The sequence below is a fragment of the Colobus angolensis genome, unplaced genomic scaffold (genome assembly GCF_000951035.1).
Source record: "Colobus angolensis palliatus isolate OR3802 unplaced genomic scaffold, Cang.pa_1.0 Scaffold3, whole genome shotgun sequence".
In the NCBI taxonomy this organism is placed as follows: Eukaryota; Metazoa; Chordata; class Mammalia; order Primates; family Cercopithecidae; genus Colobus; species Colobus angolensis.
This window is the reverse complement of record NW_012116265.1, coordinates 928734-947525: the sequence shown is the minus strand read 5'-3', so window position 1 is coordinate 947525 and position 18792 is coordinate 928734. Positions and strand designations below refer to the sequence as shown.

At 48.4% G+C, this 18792-nt stretch overlaps 1 protein-coding gene across 2 annotated transcripts in view; it reads left to right on the top strand.

The window, feature by feature from the left end:
- Positions 1 to 18792, top strand: part of RIN3 (Ras and Rab interactor 3) — a 184307-nt gene that overhangs the window by 50056 nt on the left and 115459 nt on the right. Inside the window, exons 1-2 of one of the 2 annotated variants that reach the window (XM_011949389.1) lie at positions 12357 to 12501; positions 13472 to 13589. In XM_011949389.1, the coding sequence (XP_011804779.1) occupies positions 12478 to 12501; positions 13472 to 13589 (142 nt within the window). In that variant the 5' untranslated portion in view covers positions 12357 to 12477. Of the gene's footprint in view, positions 1 to 12356; positions 12502 to 13471; positions 13590 to 18792 lie in introns of those variants that run through there. The other variant, XM_011949388.1, reaches the window with a different exon arrangement.

The following is an 18792-nucleotide window of genomic DNA, read 5'->3' as shown; positions in this document are numbered from 1 at the left end:
TCCTAAAATAACAAAAGTGGAAAAGCAGATAGCTCTGAATTGTCCAGGCCAAAAATGAATAGTAAAAACAAAACCCCTTATGGTGCATTTAGCTTTGGATTTTTATGTATTTTTTTGGAGAGGAAGAGGGGAATGTGGTGGCTGCATAATTCTCTCCCTAAGCATATTCTGTCCCAGCTGTTAGTGAAATAAGTTGGTCTTTCCAAAACTCACCCTGGCTGAAGATAGACAGGAAGAGGGTCTGAAGACTGGCGGTACTATTTCCTGGATTGCATTAATTTACCATGAAACTCACCCTCTTGCAAGACTCTTAGGGACTGGGAAAGAACCCCAGGGCACTGATGCTAGAAGAGTATCTTCTAGAAGAAAGGAGTCCTGGAATTGTTCAGCCTACCTCCCTTGTTATGGACTGGAAAAAGCCAGCTCAGAAAGGGGAAGTGACTTGCTCAAGGACACAGAGAAAACCAATGTCAGAACTAGGAAGGACACAAGTGTCTGACCCACAGCCCGGTGCTCTTACCACTGCCTGCTGTTGTTTTGGCAGGGGTTGCGTGGGGGAATGCTAACTCTTCAAAGAAAATTGGACTCTCACAGTGGCAAGAGCCCAGCAGTTTGTACAATTGATGGAAAAGGATTTTTCTGTTTTCTGAGGATCCCTAATGCAATGCAGTGAGGGATGAAAAATGGAGGAAACACACACACACACACACACACACACACACACACGAAGGAATAGCTGACTCAGCAAGGTGTCAGACCAGGCTTGTTCCCAGAGAGGAGAGAGGTTGAGTAAGGACACTGGGCCTAGCAAGTTTTGTTAGTGGCTAATCAGGGAAGGCTTTCAGGAGCAGTGGCAGACGGAGGGTATTACCATGGGCATGAATGTGAACTGCTCTGTTTGTAGGAACCCCGGGCAGCCCCCTGTGAGTGTCCTGGAGGTGGACAAAGGTGGCCCTGGCACCAGCACTTGCCTTCCTGTGTTCCCTCACTGCTCCACTTGGCTCATCTGCTCTGCCTGGCTCTTCTTCGCATCGAGGTTGAGCCCTGAAGTCTAGAGCTGCCCATCAGGATGCCTTTCCCTGTCCAGGGTACCCCATGTCCTGCCCTGTTGCCCTTTTGATTCATGGAGCCATCCATGAACACTGACATCAGGAATGCTAGGGGCTTTGTGACATTCATTCTCAGAAGGCAGGTAGAGGGGGTCTGGGGAAGGAAGTGTTACCAGAAAGGGGTCCCAAGCCGGACCCTAAGAAAGGGTTCTTGGACCTCAGGCAAGAAAGAATCAGGGGCAAGTCCACAGCGTAAAGTGAAAGCAAGTTTATTAGGAAAGTAAGGGGATAAAGAACAGCTACTCTGGCCGGGCACGGTGGCTCACGCCTGTAATCCCAGCACTTTGGGAGGCTGAGACGGGCGGATCACAAGGTCAGGAGATCGAGACCACGGTGAAGCCCCATCTCTACTAAAAATACAAAAAATTAGCCAGGCGCGGTGGTGGGTACTTGTAGTCCCAGCTGCTAGGGAGGCTGAGGCAGGAGAATGGCATGAACCCAGGAGGCAGAGCTTGTAGTGAGCCGAGATCGCGCCACTGCATTCCAGCCTGGTGGACAGAGTGAGACTGCGTCTCAAAAGAAAAAAAAAAAAAAAGAATAGCTAGTCCATGGGCAGAGCAGCAGCACGGGCTGCTCGAATAAATATGCTTAGAGTTATTTATTGATCAAACGAGGGGTGGATTATTCATGAGTTTTCTGGGAAAAGGGTAGGCATTTCCTGGAACTAAGGGTTTCCCCCTTTTTTAGACTATATAGGGTAACTTCTGGACTGCCATGGCATTTGTAAACGGTCATGGCGCTGGTGGGAGTGTCTTTTAGCTTGCTAATGCATTATAATTAACACATCATGAGCAGCGAGGATGACCAGAGGCCACTTTCATTACCATCTTGGTTTTGATGGGTTTGGGCCAGCTTCTTTACCACATCTTGTTTTATTGTGACCTGTGACTAAGAATGCCTAACCTCCTGGGAATGCAGCCGAGCCCGTCTCAGCTGCCCCAGCCCCTATTCAAGATGGCGCTTCTCTTGAGCTGTAAGAAAGGTGCTCTGGAGCTATAAGAAAATCAAGATGGATCACCTCTGACAGAAGTACCACATATTGACTGCTTACTACGTAGCAGGCACTCTGCTGATACCACCTGTGCAGCCTTTTCAACGATCCTTTGAGGCACTGGGTTGGTGGTAAATGCTTTCAACTTCAAGTGACAGCAAGCCCAGCTATGGTAGCTTCAGCCATAAGGATGCTATTGTTTATCTAGTGGGAAGAAGTCTGGAGGTTGGAGTCCAGGGCTAGTTTAGCAGCTCTTTGATGCCTTCAGTTCCCACTGTGTTCCCTCACTGCTCCGCCTGGGCTTCTCGCTACCCTTCTATTCCTCTATCTTCGAGGTGCTGGCTTTTGGTCCTCAGGTTTCTCACCTCATGGTTGCAGAATGGCAGCTGCAGCTCCAGACACCTCACCCATTCAAAGACAGGAGGTCACAGGCAAATGGCTTTCTCCTCCTAGGCTCTGCATTATTGTTAGGGAACACATGTTGTTCCAAATGCTTTATTGATCACCCGTGATGTGACGAAGGCTAGGAAAGGGGGTGAATGGCCAAGGAGAGCAGTATGGTCAAGATTGGCTCTGACCAAATGTGATACATCTCCTGAGTCAGGGCATTTTGCCACCGGAACCGGAATCAGGATCTGTTAGCAAGGAAGGGGAGAGGGGACTGGTTCTTGGGGAGCTAACTCAGTAAGTGTCACAGACAGGGACTATTATGACTCCATTTCACAGAAAAAGAAGCCACCCAGAGAGTTCACATAGCTCCAAGTGGCTAACTGAGGACTAAACTTGGAAAGTTTGGCTCCAGAGCATGCGGGCAGAAGGTCTTACATGAAAGGGTTCAAGGTCCAACACTCAGGACCTGCTGCTTGAATGCCCATCCCCTTTCCCGTCTCCTTACCAACCTGTACCTCACACTATTTTCTCATCTGCATAGAGGGTGTGATATTCAGAGCCTCAGGGAAGGAGCTGTCGCAGGTATCTAAAATCCCTAGCCTGGTGCCTGGCATGGAGTACATGCTTATTTAACACCAGTGGGTTGGTTGTAGCAGTCATAAATGTGGCCTGGAGGTCACGTGTCTTACATTCTTGTTTTGGCTTTGACACTAACAAGTGATGTGACCTCAGGAGGTCATTTTACTTCTCCGGGTTTCTTTGGCTGTAGAGTGAGGGGCTGGACCATATCACTGGCTTTGAAACTTTCCCACTGAGCTGTGTGTACTCATCAGCAATGCCTGATGGAAGAGAGTAGGGGGATATCCAAAGGTGGAGGCTCCATGTCCATATACCTCATGGCTATATCATTACCTACTTTACATAACAAACCAACCCAACATTCAGTGACTTACAACAGTCACTATTTTATATTTGCTCACAATTCTATGGGTCAGCAATTTAGGCTGGGTTCAGCTGAGCAGTTCTTCTGCTGGTCTTTTCTGGGGTTAGTCATGCAGCTGCAATCATCTAGCAGCTTGACCAGAGGAGGATGGTCTATGATGGCCTCACTCATGTGCCCTGTGGTGGGTGCTGGCTGTTGGCTGGGCCACACAACTCCAGCTGGCTAGTTCAGGCTTCTTTACATGACAGCATAGTCCAAAGGTTGACATGGAAGCTGCATGCCTCTTGAAGCCCAAGCTCAGAACTCCACAGTATCTCTTATGCTGCATTTTTTGGTCAATGCCAGGCCCAAGGCCATGCTGTTTTCACCAAGAGGTGAAAATAGACTCCATCTCTTGATAGGGGGAGCAGCAAAGACTTTGTGGCTCTTTTTAATCTACTGTGGAGGTGAATGCTCTTTGAGTCCTTTTTCCTGTCTCTTTGGTCCAGCTGCAAGCATAGTAATAATCCTATTAATAGTTGTCATTTATTTGTCTAATGATATTAGGCACTTAAAATCATAGCATGTGATTTGGATCAGTAAATGAGAGCAATCTATAATAATAATTAATATTAATAATTAGGATTATAAGTTATTAAGTACATTTTCTGTGCCAGGCATTTTATATACATGATCAGCAATTCTCACGGCAACCCTGAATGATGTATCTTACTGTCCTCATGTTCAAATGAGGACACTGAGACCCCAAGAAGTAAAAGTAACTTGCCCACAGCTGGTGAGGGGCAGAGGTAGTATTTGTGTTTCACTGTGTCTCTAAACACCTAGCTGCAGGGGGCAGAAAGGGGGGTGGGCTTTGAGACTTTTCACATGGAAACCCCAAAGGTGTTGGAGAAAAGGCTCTGGGTGGTCCATCGACTCTCCACCCCACCATGTACTCACCTGTAACAGCCATCATGGGCAACATCCTGTTGAAGTATGACCTGGGGACACCCAATCAGGGAGTGGGCAGGGGGGCGATGTGGACATAAATAACTCATGAAGATGGCTGCTGGATGTGGATATAAATAGCTCATGAAGGTGGCTGCTGCCTGACACTGACTTGGGCCAAACTCTGCCAGGTTTAAGCTGAGATAATTCACCATAATATAATCTAAAATGTTCTTCAGGTGTCACTGCAGCACAATGATGCTGTTTTTGAGGTGCTGCCTGTGAATACCTTTTAGAAGGGTCTCCATGACTAGCTCAGCAGCTAAACCTCCCCAGAGAGGAACAGAACAGACCCTCTTATTCCAGTTGGCCAGAGCAGACCACTGACCTGGGCTCTTGCCCACAGCAGGTACCTGTCAGTGTCACCCTCACCCATGACCACCTGGGCAGGAAACATCAGAGGACTCCTGGAGCCACACCAAACTCAGAGTCCCTCCCTGCCCCCTCTCCATTGTGAACTCACAGCCTCCAGCCTCCTCCGCCCCCCAGGCCAGCACCTTATCATGGTTTTCAGTCAGAAGGCAAGAGCCACAGGAGAGCCCTGTGGCCATGCTGAAAGGCTGGTGATGGGTTCAGAACTGGGGAGCTGGCAGAGTCCAACCTCGGGGACTTTCTAGCCCTGTCGACACGCTGTGTAGATAACACAGCCCAACAGCGAAAGGGGAGCGAGATGCTTCACCATGTGGTGGGGATGCCTGACCCTGGTCCTGCTCTGGCAGTTGCCACCTGTGTGGCTCTGGGGAGGACTGAGTGATACCAGTCCTGGCACCTGTAAGGCGCCTGGCCCAGTGTGCACACACTAGCCGCCCTTTTAACTTCTGCCTCCGTGCTATGGACTTGAACCACTCTCTCTTTAGTTTATAATCTTGCATTCGCCTCCTCTTGCCCTGGATCTGTAAGTTTCATCTCTTCTGAGGTCAGGCAATCCCTTCTGATTCTTTTTCACAGTAAACACACATGGTGTACAGACTCCCAGGTCTAGGTGGAGCCTGAGACCAGGAGACAGAAGCGCAAAACCAGCTGCGGGTGGGGTGAGTGGAGCATGGTCCTCAGTGAGCGTCCTGTTGGATGCTTTCCTCTGCAACTTTTCCATACATCTTCCAACCAGAGAGGCAGGGCCTTGGTTTCATTTTTTTGTTTCTGCTAGGTGGTGGCAGGTGTTGCCACCCCCATTTATGGACAAGAACACGGAGGCTCAGAGAAACCATACAATCACCCAGGGTCCCAGGGCTGGTAACTGGCTGCTCAGGGCTGTCTGAGAGCCCAGAAAGAAATACAGTTTGTGGGCCTGTTCCCAGCTGGAGGAGCTCCCTCTGAGAGCTCCTGCCTTTTTTTTTTTCTTTCTGTCTTGGAATGTGAGGATGGAGAACAGGGTCCATGTCTGAACAAAGTGAGAAAACCTAGAAATAGCTATGAGCTGGGTGTGAAAGAGCCGATTCAATGCAGAGCAGCATCGAAGGACAGCCTCGTTGAAGCCAGCACCCAGGATTTGTCATGCCAGTCACCCTAGGGAGAGATGAGTGGGGACTAAGCGTGTCAAAATAGTTAGGGGAGAAAGTAACCATCAGTAGAGTAAAAATATATATGTTGTACTGTGACCCTGGCCCGTGTAGACCTGTACCCTGTAACAAGAAGTCTACCCTTATTATAGGCAAGGGTTTTCTATTTTATTTTCTTCTGTTTCATTCTGGAAAAAGAAATTTTGGGTGGCATTTGCACTAATGGGTCATGACCTGCAGTTTGAAAAGCACTGCCCTTCCTTCCTGTGCCATCCCTGATACTAAAGGTGGGGCAGCCCTGCCATGTGCCTGTGCTTCTAACCAGTGACCTGGGTGTGTGTCCCCTACACATGCACCACAAAGAGAGCACTTTCCCAGTGCGGACAGAAATCTACAGTTTGGTTGCAATTTAGGAGGGCTCCAGCCTCAGCTCCCACCCTGACTCAGGGTCAGGGGTCAAAGTTTGCCTTCCCAGGGGCACCATTGGCTCCTGCTCTGCCTTTCTTTCCATGTCCTACTCAGCAGGGAGGCCCTGAGGGCACCCCAGAGTTCCCTCATGGTAGATACACACACATACACACACACACACTCTCTCACACACACTGTCCAACTTAACTAATGACATTCAGGCCAGGCACGGTGGCTCACGCCTGTAATCCCAGCACTTTGGGAGGCCAAGGTGGGCAGATCACTTGAGATCAGGAGTTGGAGACCAGCCTGGCCAACATGATGAAGCCACATCTCAAATACAAAAATTAGCCAGGCATGGTAATCCCAGCTAGTTGGAAGGCAGGAGAATCACTTGAACTCTGGTGGCAGAGGTTGCAGTGAGCTGAGATCATGCCATTGTGCTCCAGCCTCAGCGACAAAGTGAGACTCTGTCTCAAAAAAAAAAGAAGTGACATTCAGAAAATGTGATTAATTATGGAGTTTATTCTAGCACAAAACTCAAGGGTAGCCACCCGGGAGACACCAACTCCAAATGAACAAGGCCAGCATTGAAGGTGAAGTTAAGGTTTTATACAGATAGAGACAGAGAAGTTTTAGCAGAATGACATTTTCCATAGGAGACCACTGCATGCCCCAGTGATTTCATTGGTTACAGATCACTACATCCTAGGAAGGTTACTTTATTACTCCTGTTAAATTAAGTTTAGCCTAATGCTGCCTCCTTACATATTTTAAGTTCTGCTTAAAGGTTTTTCTGGACATAGTGAACTGTAACCTAACTGCAGGTGTAAACAGATGTAAATTACTCTCGTGACAATCACTGAGTCTTGGCCAGTCAAAGGTGGCCAACTGGTCAAATAGTGTTCAAATAAGGCAAATGCTGAGCTGTAACCAATCCAACTGTTTCTGCACCTCACTTCCAGTTTTTGTCCATTACTTTCCTTTTACTGTCCATAAATCTTCCACTACGTGGCTGCTATGCTGGAGTCTCTCTGAACCTATTCTGGTTCAGGAGTTGCCTGATTTGTGAATCGTTCTTTGCTCAATTAAATTCTGTGAAATTTAATTGGCCTAAGGTTTTTCTTTTAATACTCCCTAAGAAGGGGAGTGTTCTGAGGGGGTCTTATCTCCACTGCTGTTTGGTCTTCAATATTTACAGGAAATCAGCTGCAGAAGTTGCAGTTGCATGCAGCGTGACTCAGGCTACAAAGTCACATTCCTCTCAAGGCTCTAAAGAATTTGAAGTTCCAACAGCTTTAAGTCCCAATTATTTTAAGTTTGAATTTAATTTCACAGCACTCACCCACACTCACACACATACACTCACTCACAATTGTCTGACACCAGCTGGGTGTCCAACAATTTCGACACTACCCAGAGTTAGTGCAGACTCCAGGGGCGGCTCCTCCTTCCGACGCCTGCCACAAGTGGGCTTCCCAGGCTACCTGCACTTCTGTCCAATTTGGCTACAAATTCAGGAGTTCCCATGATCCCCATTCAGGTTTGATAATCCAATAGGACAACTCAAAGACTCACAAAGTGTTATACTTCCAATTACAGTTTTGTATAAAGGATACAGCACAGGAACCACCAAATGGAAAAGGCACATGGGGTGAGGTCTAGGCGGGGCAGCCACAGAGTCCCCATCACCTCTCCTCCTATTCGCAGGGAGGGTCCAGGCAGGTCTGCAACATCCTCAGTTCTTGCCTCCTCAGAAGAAAGAATTTGACAAAGTGGGCTTACGTAAGGCAGAGTGAGAGACCGAGGCAAGTCTAAAGCTTTACTAAAGCTTTAGAGCAGGAACAAAAAGAAGGAAAGGACACTTGGAAGAGGGCCAGGCAGGCGGCGTGAGAGACCTAGTGCATGGTTTGACCTTTGACTTAGCGTTTTCTGTGTTGGCATGCTTCCGGGGTCTTGCGTCCCTTCTCCCCTGAGTCTCGGAGCGGGCTTCTTCCCTCGGGGTGGGCTGTCCGCATGTGCAGTGGCCCGCCAGCACTTGGGACGGGCCACATGCGCAGTGTGGTTACTGGAGTTGTGCGCATGCTCAGTTGAGGCGCTCTTCCTGTACCGGTCGGGTGTTTCTAGAAGGTCCTATACCAGTTATGCTCCGCCATTTTGTCTCTTGGTGCTCATGCTTGAGCCCACGGGCACAATTTGTGAGATGTTATTGAGAAGATGCTGATCACCAGTTTTCAGGCTTTTTCTATCTCTTGGGAGACTGTGTTTCCCTGGTGTGCAAGCTGCAACCAATTATTATTTTAGCGAGACAGCTAACAACCGCCTGCCCATCATTTGATGGTCACCTGACATTCCTGGTGGGGGAGGGGACTCTCCTGCCCTGCTCGTGCCTGACTACCTACTGTAACATTTCCCCCTCAAGAGTCTAAGACCTCAATTCCTTGGGGAGAATGGATGGTCAGTCTTTTGTAACTGCTTCCTGCAGTTATAGAAAGGGGCATGGTGGTTGTTCTGTCGGTCTTGGCCTCTGCTAGCTGTCCAGGCGGGGTGGCTCTGTGGGTTGGTGAAAGTAGTATCCAGCCAGGTCCAAGGGAAATGGGCAGAACTTTGCCTCTGTCATGTCTCACTGATGGGAAGTCTAGTGGTCTCCTGTAGAAGGGTGACTTTTTGTTTTTTTCTGAGATGGAGTCTTGCTGTGTCACCCAGGCTGGAGTACAGTGGTGCAATCTTGGCTCAGTGCCACCTCTGCCTCCCAGATTGAAGCTATTGTCCTGCCTCAGCCTCCCGAATAGTTGGGATTACAGCGTGCACCACTATACCTGACTAATTTTCGTATTTTTAGTAGAAACGGAGTTTCACCTTGTTGGCCAGGCTGGTCTCGAACTCCTGACCTCAAGTGATCCACCTGCCTCAGCCTCCCAAAGGGCTGGGATTACAGGCATGAGCCACTGTGCCTGGCCAGAAGGGTGACTTTTGAATATTGAGGGGATGGCATCTCTCACTGAGGATCAGCTGGAGACAAATCAGGTTATTAGATGTAGGAGAATGTCAAAACAAAATAAGGGGGTGAGGACAGCTCCAAAAATTCCCAAGGTTGGTGACACACCCAAGTAGCTGACATTCCTTGAAGCTGGGTGCATCTTCCTCCTAGCACATCAGTGTGTTCACCAGCCAGAAAGTCCAGAGATTTTATTTCAGAGGCATGATTGATTAAATCATTGGCCATGTGATTGAACTCACTTCTGGAGGTCACACATGGGGTGGAAGGTTCCAACCCTCTAAGCAAGTGCTTAGTCTTTCTGTGGCCAGCCCCTCCCTTGAATCTAAGGTCCCACCAGGAGTCCCTGTTTAATAGCAGAAACTCAGGTTAGGTCAAAAGGGGCTCATTATGCATAATAAAAAACACTCTCATCTCTCAGGAAATTCCAAGGGTTTTTGAAGCTCTGTGCCAGGATTGGGTACAAAGACTGGCTATGTGTTTCTGTCTTACTATATACCACACTCACCCCCCCACACACTCATGTTCCCTCACACACTCACATTCCCTCACACACTGCTGGTTCCCATGGGCCTGGTGACCAAGGAGGCAGCTCCACCTTGAACCTTCATAGAGGCAAAGCAACCTCATTTCTTTGAAAGACTCCACATCCTGGGGTCAGTTCAACTTCAGGTGAATGCACTAGTTCGGAGATGCTGCAGCTTTAAGTAGGGTGAGGATTTGGCAGCAGCTGAGGCTTGTCTCTAAGCCTCTGAGCAGAGAGCCAGTCCTGATGGAGGCATCTAGAGGTAAGCTAATGTCCAGCAGGAACACCTTCCAGGCAGACACCACCCCCACCCCCGCCATGAAGCAGCGTCGTTTGTCTGGGGTAATACCCGAGGTTCATTGCCTCACACCAAGGAAATAAAGGTCACGGACACATAAGGAATGAGGTTAAGAGCAGAGGTTTAAAAGGTGAAAGAAAGAAAAGCTCTTTCCTGCAGAGAGAGGGTGTCCCGAACAGGTCTTCCAGTCCGTGGTGCAGTGCAGGAGGTTTTATAGGTGAGCTTGAGGAGGAAGTATCTGATTTACATAGAGTACCAGAGATTGGCTGGACAGGTGTGCCATTTGCATTGCACGAGAAGAAGCTGGCTGCCCCACCCTAATCTTTTATTGTGTAGATGGATTCTCTACCTGGCCGGGGCCATGTTGCCTACTTTTCCACTGTACATGTGGTGACAAAGAAAAGGGAAGATGGAGCCTCCATGTTGAACATACCTGGCTTCCAGGTAACCCTTTTCTATTGGCACAGCTGCCGGCATTCACCCGTGCAAGCTTCCAGGTTGCTTGTCTATGTTTGCAGCTTGAGTTTTGCAGACTGTTCTTTGTTAAAGAAGAAATGATTTGGGGGCTGCTTTTTGTTAAAAGGGAAGCTCAGCAGAGGACTCTGTTACCCTCACTATCTGCCTAAATAATTTCTTTTTAGCTCCTGTATCACCAGGAGTACCCCTTCCATCGCCCCCTGTTGCTCCTGGTTCCAATTATCTCTTCATCCTGCTCTGCTGGAGGAGAGGGGCTGCAAAAAACTCATTTCCAACCTCAGTTTGGTAACTAGTGATTCATCGTGCTGCTGCTCTGGAAGGGCCATACACTCTCACGGAGACCAGGATCTTAAGCCGCAGGGCCACCCTCTGTAAGCCAAGTGGAGGTGAAATTGAGCACTCAGCATCTAGAGGCGAAGGTCCTGAGTTTCAGGTCTCAGCTCCACCACTTACAACCCTGTGATCATGAGCATTACTTGCCTCTCTCTGCCTCAGTTTCCTCATCTATAAAATGGGGATAACTATAATGTCTCCCCCATAGGTTTAATAGGAAAATTAAGTGAGATCATAGAATCTAATTAATGCACTAGTATTTGGATTTAGGCCAGACTAGGGAGGCCATTAATCATTAATAGTAATATGGTTCTAGTATTTTTTTTAACAATTATATATAACAACTCTAGAATAACAATGATTATGATGATACAGCAATATAGTAATATTAGTAATCAATACAATAGCAGCAGAATTTGGGATATCACCAGAGCAGGGTCAGGACAGAGGACTCCTCAGGAGCTTCCTGTGCTTGGGGCTGTATCCTCGTGTTACCAGATATGGTTCCCGATCCAGACCCCAAGAGAAGGTTCTTGGATCTGACACAAGAAAGAATTTGGGGTGAGCCCACAGAATAAAGTGAAAGCAAGTTTATTAGAGAAGTGAAGAAGCAGAAGAATGGCTGCTCTATCCTGGTACACTGTCTCATACTCATGCTTGACTGAATATGCTTGTGGTTTCTTCTTGATTATTTGCTAAACAAAGGGTGGATTATTCATGAGTGTTCCAGGAAAGGGGCAGGCAATTCCTGAAACTAAGAGTCCTTCCCCTTTTTAGATATAGGGTAACTTCCTGATGTTGCCATGACATCTATAAACTGTCATGGCGCTGGTAGGAGTGTCTTTTAGCATGCCGATGCATTATAATTAGCATATAATGAGCAGTGAGAATGACCAGAGGTCATTTTGGTCGCCATCTTGGTTTTGGTGGGTTTGGGCTGGCTTCTTTACCACATCCTGTTTTATCAGCAGGGTCTTTGTGACCTGTATCTTGTGCCCACCTCCTGTCTCATCCTGTGACTTAGAATGCCCTAACCTCCTGGGAATGCAGCCCAGCAGGTCTCAGCCTTATTTTACCCAGCCCTTATTCAAGATGGGGGTCACTGTGGTTCAGACGGACACTCAGATATCCCAGTGTCCCTGCTCCACGGCCTTTCTTCAGCAACCTTGGCCAGACACCTAGTTTTCCAAACTCTAACCCAGAAGCTTGGGGCTGGAGTGGGAGAGGCTTAAGCTCCAGGGGTGGGGTCAAGACACAGACCAAGTCCTTCCCCTATCCAGGGATGCCCCCTCCCCCTTCCTGGGGAAGCTGTGCCACAGGAGGTTGGGGAGATTCCAGAAGGTGTCACCTGGAAAGGAGGGATGAGCTTGCTGGGACCTGCCAAGATTCAAAGGACATTTAAAACAGCAGAGTCTGTGAAAGGCAGCAGAATCCCGCTCCCCATGTTTGCCCTTGGGACCCTCACTGAAGCAGAACTGTTGCTCAGAGCGTGAGAAGGAGAAGCAAGTGTCCGTGAACATGCTGGCTTTGGGTGAGACCTCAGCTAGTGTTTGGTTTCTAGAGCACAGCTGCGTCCTCAGGGCCTAGAGTCATGGTTTTATCAGAAGAGAGTGAACCCACAGCAGAAGCAAGTCTTCCTGCTCAGGACTTGGGGTCTGCATGCAGAGGCCTCATGGCATGGAGGTCCTAAGTGTTGACACCAGTGTCTGGAGGCCAAATCCAGTTCTTCCCTTACAGCTATGAGACCTTGGCCAGGATCACCTTCCAGAGCATGTCCTGTGGGCCAAGCCCTAACAGGTATTAACTCAGTCAGTCATCACACCAGCTTGAGGAGGGGGCATCCTGTTATAATCAGAGAGTACCTCAGTTCCTTCATCTGTAAAATGGGGATTATAATAAAACTCATGGAGTGATGGAGAGGATGGAGCAAGTTACTATATGTGGAGTGTCCTAACGGGTCTTGTCACAGTGAGAGCTCTATATTAAGTATTAGCTATTTTTATTTTTTCAGAGTAAAAAAAGATGTGAATTGACCAATATCTGTGATTGTTTCCAGCAGCCTCCCCCAGAGCATACGTGCTGGGGTAAGAGTTGAAATTCAACCTGACTCCCGTACATTAGAGCTTTTCTGAGTGTAGACTCAGGACCACTCACATAAGAGCCAGCCAATTCCCCCTTACAGAACCAGCATCTCGGGGTGGGGGCATGGGAATCTTAAGACCTCCCCCCGCCATGGACTCTGTGCCTCCAATACCCTTACAGAAACATTGATTTCATTGAACCCTTCAGTGGGCAAATGAGAAACTGAGCATGCAGGATCCTAGTGTGGACATGGGCCAGGTGACACAAGACTCTTGGGGCAGAACCCCCAGTGTCCCTGAGGCATCCTTGACCTCCCTAGCCTGCCTCCTCATTTCAGGAACCTTCCAGATGACTTCCATCTCATGGTTGTCCTCCTCACCTTCACCCAAATCTTTGATTCACAGAGCTCCCTCCCCTTCTTTGGTTTCAGATGTTCCTGGTCCGCCGGGACAGTAGCTCGAAGCACCTGGTGCTCTGTGTCCACTTTCCTTCCCTGAACAAGAGCTTGGCTGAGGTGCTCGAATACACCATTAAGGAAGAAAAGTCGAGTAAGTACCCGTCTTCTCTGTTTTCACTTTGACCACACGGCAGCAGCAGCAGCAGCAGAGAGGCTGCACCTTCTAGCCACAGACTCTCCCATATGCACTGATGGTGTTTAAAATTAGAAGGAGGAAAAGCTTTCAGTCACTGAAGTTACTTAGCCGACTTGTTCTGAACTCAGTTCATCATCCAAAGTCAGTGTGAATTTCTGCTCACCCTCGTCGCAGCTGGTTGGCTTTACGTTCTTGTGGCCACAGTGAAGTTTCCTCTTGTTAGCTCAATGCAGGGACACTGGAGAAAGAGAAGAAAAGAAGACGAAATGTCTGCACCCTTGGGTCCTAGTGTCAGCTCAGCACACACTCAATCCATGATTGCAGACAAGTCACTTAATGTTTCTGAGCCTCAGTTTTCTCTTCTGTCAAATGCACATAATAGTCACAGCTTTTATGAGGGTCAAACCGACAAACACTTTGAAAGACAAAAATCTGGACCAGACTCGATGGCTCACACCTATAATCCCAACACTTCGGAAGGCAGAGGCCAGAGGATTCCTTGAGCCCGGGATCTGGAGACTAGCCTGGGCAACATAGAAAGACCTCATCTCTACAAAAGATAAAAATAAATAAGCCAGGTGTGATGGCATGCACCTGTGGCCCCAGCTACTTGGGAGGCTGAGGTGGAAGGATGGCTTGAGCCAGGGAGGCTGAGGCTGCAGTGAGCTATAATTATGCCACTGCATTCCATCCTGGGTGACAGAAGGAGATTTAAAAAAAAAAAAAAAAGACAGAAATCCTGTGTGTGTGTAGTGCTGCTGGAAGTAGGCATGGGCCTCAGTGGGAAAATGTTTGGGGCCCCCTCCCTAGGGCGGGTTTGTTCTGATAATATGGTGTCACTGGGTTTGGGGCCCTTGTGGACTGCTGGGCACCCATCTGTGCCGGCTTTCCCCTCCTCGCATGGTGTAGCCACTCAATGGGTGCTTCTTCCCCTCTGCCCAGATAGACCCAATTTATCAAGACGGAAATTGCAACAGAGAAAGAGTTTGATGTACATAAAGCCAACTAAACAGGAGACGGAGTTTTATTATTACTCAAATCAGCCTCCCTGAAAATTTGGAGGCTAGGGTTTTTTAAAGACAGTTTGGCGGGTAGGAGGGGCATGGAGGGGGAAAGCTGATTGGTTGGGTCAGGGATGGACTCACAGAGAGTTGAATCTGTCTTCTTGCACTGAGTCAGTTCCTGGGTGAGGACCACAAGACCAAATGAGCCAGTTTACTGGTCTGGGTGGCGGGCACCAGCGGATCCGTAAGAAAGAATGCAGACTTCAAATGCCAATCTTAGGTTTTATGATAGTAACGTTATCTACAGGAGCAATTGGGGACATTAGTGATCTTGTGGCCTCTGGCTACGTGACTCCTGAGCTATAATTTCTTTTTTTCTTTTTTCTTTTTTTTTTTTTTTGAGACAGAGTTTCGCTCTTGTTGCCTAGGCTGGAGTACAATGGCGTGATCTTGGCTCACCACAACCTCAGCCTCCCGGGTTCAAGCGATTCTCCTGCTTCAGCCTCCCAAGTAGCTGGGATTACAGGCATGTGCCACCACACCCAGCTAATTTTTGTATTTTTAGTAGAGATGGAGTTTCTCCACATTGGTCAGGCTGGTCTCGAACTCCCCACCTCAGGTGATCTGCCCACCTTGGCCTCCCTAAGTGCTGGGATTACAGGCTTGAGCCACCGTGTCTGGCCCTGAGCCATAATTTCTAATCTTGTGGCTAATTTGTTAGTTTTTCAAAGGTGGTCTGGTCTCCAGGCAAGGAGGAGGTTTGTTTCAGGGAGAGGCTGTTACCATCTGTTTCAAAGTTAATTCTAAACTAAATTCCTCCCAGAGTTAGTTCGGCCTATGCCCAGGAATGAACAAGGGTAGTTTGGAGGTTAATGGCAAGATGGAATTGGTTAGGTCAGATCTCTTTCGTTATCATCATTTCCTAGTCATAATTTTTGCAGAAGCAGTTTCAACGGCTATGTGTATACATGCCAGGCATTCAGATCCAAACAGCCTGTTAAAAGAATCTAGAATATTCCAAGCACTGGTTTACATCTCTTGTAAATGGATCCAGGGTGTTGAGGGAAGCCTTTTACCCTCGGCTAGCAGCAGAGTGACAACAGTTAAGAAGACTCATTAAATATTCTCAAGCATTTGTTTCTCAAGAAACATGTGTGCCTGACACTGGGAAGATGCAAAGATGAAGCAAACAGAGTTCCTGGCCTCAGGGGCCTCCAAATCTGGTTGGAGGGTGGGGACACACTGGCATGGGGGACAGACATCACTTGCTGTGCAGTATAGCAGGCATTACTGCAAAGGGACCTCTGGCTGGGGGCACAGAGGACACAGGTCACTGCGGGAAGGATTCAGGAGGGTGTCAAAAAGGAAGAAGCCTCAGGCAGGGTCCTGAAGGTGAGTATATTAGTTCAATTCAAGGTTAATCTTCTAGCCCTAGAAGTGGACTAGGAAGGGAACGCGGAAGCAGGTTACCTTTCCTGCTATAAGGAGGTCTTTCTGCAGAGACCCAGAGCCCCACAGAATGGATAAAACAAAACTCGCTGGGTACGGTGGCTCACGCCTGTAATCCCAGCACTTTGGAAGGCAGAGGCGGGTGGATCACGAGGTCAAGAGATCGAGACCATCTTAGCCAACATGGTGAAACACCATCTCTACTAAAAATACAGAAATTAGCTGGGTGTGGTGGCATGCGCCTGTAGTTCCAGCTACTTGGGAGGCTGAGGCAGGAGAATTACTTGAACCTGGGAGACGGAGGTTGCAGTGAGCTGAGATCGCACTCCTGCACTCCAGCTTGGCAACAGAGCGAGATTCCATCTCAACAACAACAACAACAACAAAAACAAAACACAACCCACACATTCATGTGCTCAGCAGAGTTATGGAGTGCCCACTCTGTGCCAGGCACTGTTCACTGCCTCTTGGAGCTCACTTCAGGTGGAGGGAGGGAATGAAGAGTAACCATCCAGGATGACTGGCAGATGGAGAGGTGTGCTATGGGGAACATGTGAGCATGGATAATTAGCTAGCTACTGCAAGAACCAGCATAATGGCTTAAACCCAGAAGCTGGTTTCCCACTCACAGGCAAGGTTCCTGGCCAGTGGAGAAGGAACAGGGATCCCAATGGAAGAAGAGGCTCTGTCACCTTCAGCATGCAGCCTCCAGTTTCCTAGGACTGACTCCAAGCCAGTAGGCTGGAAGGGGGAAAGAGCATGGAGAAGGCTTGTGGTCGGGTCTTCCTGCCAAGGTCTAGGAGTGGGTGTGTCACCTGTGCCGCATTCCATTGGCTAGAACTTGGTCACATGATCACAGCTAACTGCAAGGGAAACTGGGTCCAGCCATGTGCCCAGGAAAAAGAACAGCACCTGGGTTTTGAACTGCTAGAAGCCTGATCCATGGGTAGTAAGGATAGTGAGTGTGGGGTTGGGGCAAATCATTTATATAGCAAACTTGATTGACCCCTCCATCCTGTGAAGTCCAGCACGGAAGAAAATGTGAGGTTCTCAAAGGAGGAGAGTGTTGTAGTTTTCCCAGACCGAGTATACAGCATCCTCTGATGACAGCAGAAGAGGTAGGGCTCTTTGGGGCATCCACTGTTCTCCAAGAACCTGAGTCCCTTCTCATTTGGCCAGGGCCAGGCCTTCTTAGCAGGTGCCCCTGAGGCCACACAGCCCCTGGGTGTGCTTATGGTCTCCTGGGAGATAGAGAGGACCCTCCCCTATCTATTAGTAGATAACAGATACAAGGAGGGTTCTGACCTGTCTCTTACTAAGAGCAGCCAGGCTTTCAGGGACTTGGCTGCTGCCTGCAAATTACCTACAACTTTTAGAAACCCAAGAGCCGGCTGTGCTCTAGAATTTCCACAGGAACATTGGGAAAGTAGCTGAGGTTGGAGGTTACAATGAGCTGAGCTGATCAGCTTGTGCTCTAGGAGCCTGAGGAGGGAGTGCTCTTCATGGGCAGGGTGGCCAGGAAGGCTTCCTGGAGGAAAGGCACATCAGGCTGGATCAGCAGACTGTCTGAAAGTTCTCCTGACGTCCTTTGCACCGTACTCCTTCCCGACCTCCCTGCCCAGCCTCCAGGGTCACCACTCCACTGTCTCTCCAACCCAATGACACCCCTGGAAACCAGGACATTATATCTGGTTTTGTGTCTCATTTCCCATTAGTCACCAATGAAAAACCAAAACTGGATGGTAGTTAAAGCAGTAAAAACAGGATTTGCTCAGAACTATTGCAATAAGGACAAAGAGACCTCGGTATAGAACTGGGCTCAACTCCAAATAGAGCATGGGCAGGTGGGGGTTATAGCCGGGAAGCAGGGTGGGGGCAGTGGATGGAAAATCACTAGGGGGAAACATTAGGGGTAGGGAGGATTCTGGTGAAACTGACCCAACAGGATTCTTGCTGAAGGCAGGCAAGGTGATCAGACAGCACCTGGGGGATGGTGGAGGATGAGGAAACTGATCAGATATCAACAATGATCAGATATCAAGGGGGAGGGGTTTTTCTAAACGAGGGAAGCAGGATTCTTGCTAAAACTGGATTTTAGGAGGCACAGATGGGCCTAGGAGAAGGTTCAGGAGCCTGACTAAAGTTTGGTCAAGCAAATAATTTTTTCAAGCCTAAGGGACAAATCAGGTCACTCAGAGACAGAGGCGGCCAGCTTACTTCTATGGGTTCTTTCTTCCTCCCAGGGCCATGTGGCCGAATCTCACTTTCCATTTTTATTTTATTTTATTATTTTTTTTATTATACTTTAAGTTCTAGGGTACATGTACACAACGTGCAGGTTTGTTACATACGTATACATGTGCCATGTTGGTGTGCTGCACCCATTAACTTGTCATTTACATTAGGTATATCTCCTAATGCTATCCCTCCCCGCTACCCCCTCTCCACAATAGGACCTTGTGTGTGATGCTCCCCTTCCTGTGTCCAAGTGATCTCATTGTTCAATTCCCACCTATGAGTGAGAACATGCGGTATGTGGTTTTCTGTTCTTGTGATAATTTGCTGAGAATGATGGTTTCCAGCTGCATCCATGTCCCTACAAGGGACACGAATTCATCCTTTTTTATAGCTGCATAGTATTCCATGGTGTGTATGTGCCACATTTTCTTAATCCAGTCTGTCACTGATGGACATTTGGGTTGATT